At 41.9% G+C, this 2,361-nt stretch overlaps 2 protein-coding genes across 2 annotated transcripts; one reads left to right on the forward strand and one right to left on the reverse strand.

The window, feature by feature from the left end:
• Positions 1-55: 55 nt before the first annotated feature.
• On the forward strand, positions 56-1,483 carry LOC112140103 (DNA polymerase delta subunit 2; the record flags this gene model as incomplete). The annotated part of the gene is given in 3 exon segments (XM_024263011.2): positions 56-183; positions 256-357; positions 441-1,483. Coding segments are annotated over 3 exon segments (391 nt in total), but the record flags the coding sequence as incomplete, so codon positions are not given.
• LOC112140104 (adipocyte enhancer-binding protein 1) lies at positions 754-2,004 on the reverse strand. Its single transcript, XM_024263012.2, has 3 exons — positions 1,812-2,004; positions 1,547-1,713; positions 754-1,465 (listed from the first exon to the last, which is right to left on the reverse strand). Exons 2-3 carry the CDS (start codon positions 1,634-1,636, stop codon positions 1,112-1,114), a joined length of 444 nt encoding a protein of 147 aa, XP_024118780.1. The 5' UTR covers positions 1,637-1,713; positions 1,812-2,004; the 3' UTR covers positions 754-1,111.
• Between the last annotated feature and the right edge of the window lie 357 nt (positions 2,005-2,361).

Consider the following 2,361-nt stretch of genomic DNA (forward strand, 5'->3'; position numbering starts at 1 on the left):
ATGCAATTAAAAACAAGTTTTTTTTGTTAACTCTTTACATCTTTTATTTTGAAAGGTTTCTGGGGACTTCGGGCCAAAATGTCTGTGACATCCAGAAGTACAGCAGCATGGACAGTCACCTGGAGATACTGGAGGAAACTCTTCAGCTGAGACACCTGGCTCCCACAGCACCTGACACTCTCGGTGGGTTAAGAGGAATAAAAAACTAAGTCTGCTTCTCTGATTATGTGAGCTTATTTACTCTTTCTGCTTCAGGTTGTTACCCTTTCTATCAGAAAGATCCTTTTATTTTGGAGGAGTGTCCTCATGTTTACTTTAGCGGCAACGCTCCAACCTTTGAGTCCAAACTCATCAAAGGTCAGTGAGAAACGTGTTCACTGTATGGATCACATCAACACGCTGTCATCATTGTCATCATCATCTGTTTCTCCTCCCATCAGGTCCCGATGGTCAGGAGGTCCTTTTGGTTACCATTCCAGACTTCAGCAGCACTCAAACAGCCTGTCTGGTCAACTTACGCACTCTTCAGTGTGAACCAGTCAGCTTCTCTGCTTTTTCTGCTGACAGAGATGAAGAGAATGAGATGGATGTCAGCCACTAGCTTTAGGATATTCAACTAACTGGGACAAAACTCACTATTCTAGCTCCAGTGATGCTGACTTCTGTATTATTGATTGTTGCAACTGCTCTAAAAAGACCTTAAAGGTAGATTTTTATGTCAGAGTAACAGAGATAAATGAGCAGAAGCAAAACTTGTGTAATAAGTTTATTCTCACACCATCTGTGCCAGAGGAACCTGGAGCTTCCTTGACTGTTTTTTCTTCAGCGGCCGAATCAATTGCATTTCAGAAGATAATGTAAATACATTTTTTTCTTTTTTTTTATACAAGTGTTAAAAATAAACCTCTTTCCATTAAGCGAATTTCATTTACAACAAAAAGTACGACAGAAAATGTAAAAATTAAAGTTCCCTTTTTTCTATCACATTCTTTTATATGAAGTCGAACAAAATGTTAACTTTTTTTTGTCATTGCAATGTTTGACTTCTCCAACAGCTGTAAGTACAATTTGAGTGAGAAGAATTAGTAACATTTGGTTGTTTCTTGTACATTTAGTCAAAATTGTAATAGTTATAATCCAGGAGAGAGTCTGTGAACCCGCCGGGTGTTGAGGACTGTCCTTCCCAAAGTGGCCACGAGTCGTACCAGGAAGTGGTGGTTTCTGCTGTGGTGGGCAGTGTGGTGGTAGTTGTGGGGGGTAATGTGGTCATAGCTCTTAGCTTCATCAATTTCCGCAGTCGAAGGCGACGCAACCTCTGCTTCCTTCGCTGCAGGGCTGTGAGTGTGCTGCCCTCATCACCATCGTGTGAAGCCACGCGTCTGCGGGGAGTAGAAACCGCAGAACTCTGCATCCGGCCGTTGCCATAGCTGAGTCGAATCGGCCGGTTGCCGTGAAGGGCCATAATCTTAAAAAAAAAAAAAAACTGCTGTTAGGCCCCGCCACAGAAAATGTGGAATCGAAAGGGCCGTGACGGCTTTATTCATACCTGTTTGATGCGATCCCAGTTGGACTTTGCCATGTTGAAGCTGCAGGCCGCGGCCCCCGGTTCATACCCCACCACGCACAGTTTAGTCATGGAGGAAAAGCCCTCGGCTCGAGCAGTCACCTGGTACTCTCCTGGGTTGAGAAGCCTCCAGTAGTCCCCCGTTGGTGCTGCAATAAAAAATAAAATAAAAAAGAATCCTTAAGTTAAGCCCGTAATAAAATATAAAAGTTTTAAGAAAGTGCGCAGCTTTGCAGAGTATGCTGACCTGTGGTAACGTCATGGTTGATCCCTTCAACAGAGATGGTGGCGTTTGCAATAGGATTCCCCTGTTCATCCTTCACAATGCCTTTAATTCCTCGGTTCACCTAAAGGGCAGGAACATGTCAGCACAAAGGAAACAGACCCCACATTCCCACATCTATAGCGATTACACTCTACGCCTGTACTTGAAGACTTTACCCCAAGATGCAGCCAGAGTTACTCAAGATAAAAGAATCAAAATATGTTTGTGGATGAACAGAAAAGTAACATTCTGAATGCCTTCAATATCCGTGATTTCTCTCTGATCTGCTAAACTAAAATACATAGAAAAATGTGCTAAAATTTTGAAAAGGTTTTTGTCAACTAAAAATTGACATTTAAAAAAAAAAATAGGTTACCATATTTTCTGGACCATAAGTCGCATTTTTTTTTCCATAGTTTAGCCAGGGTTGCGACATAGGCTCATATTTGTTACTGTCCCAGTAAACACTAGTTGTCCTTCAGTGGTTGTTTCGGTAACGCTTTATATTAAGGTGTGCTTGTTAAGTATTAAT

This window comes from Oryzias melastigma, unplaced genomic scaffold, assembly GCF_002922805.2.
Source record: "Oryzias melastigma strain HK-1 unplaced genomic scaffold, ASM292280v2 sc03335, whole genome shotgun sequence".
NCBI lineage: Eukaryota > Metazoa > Chordata > Actinopteri > Beloniformes > Adrianichthyidae > Oryzias > Oryzias melastigma.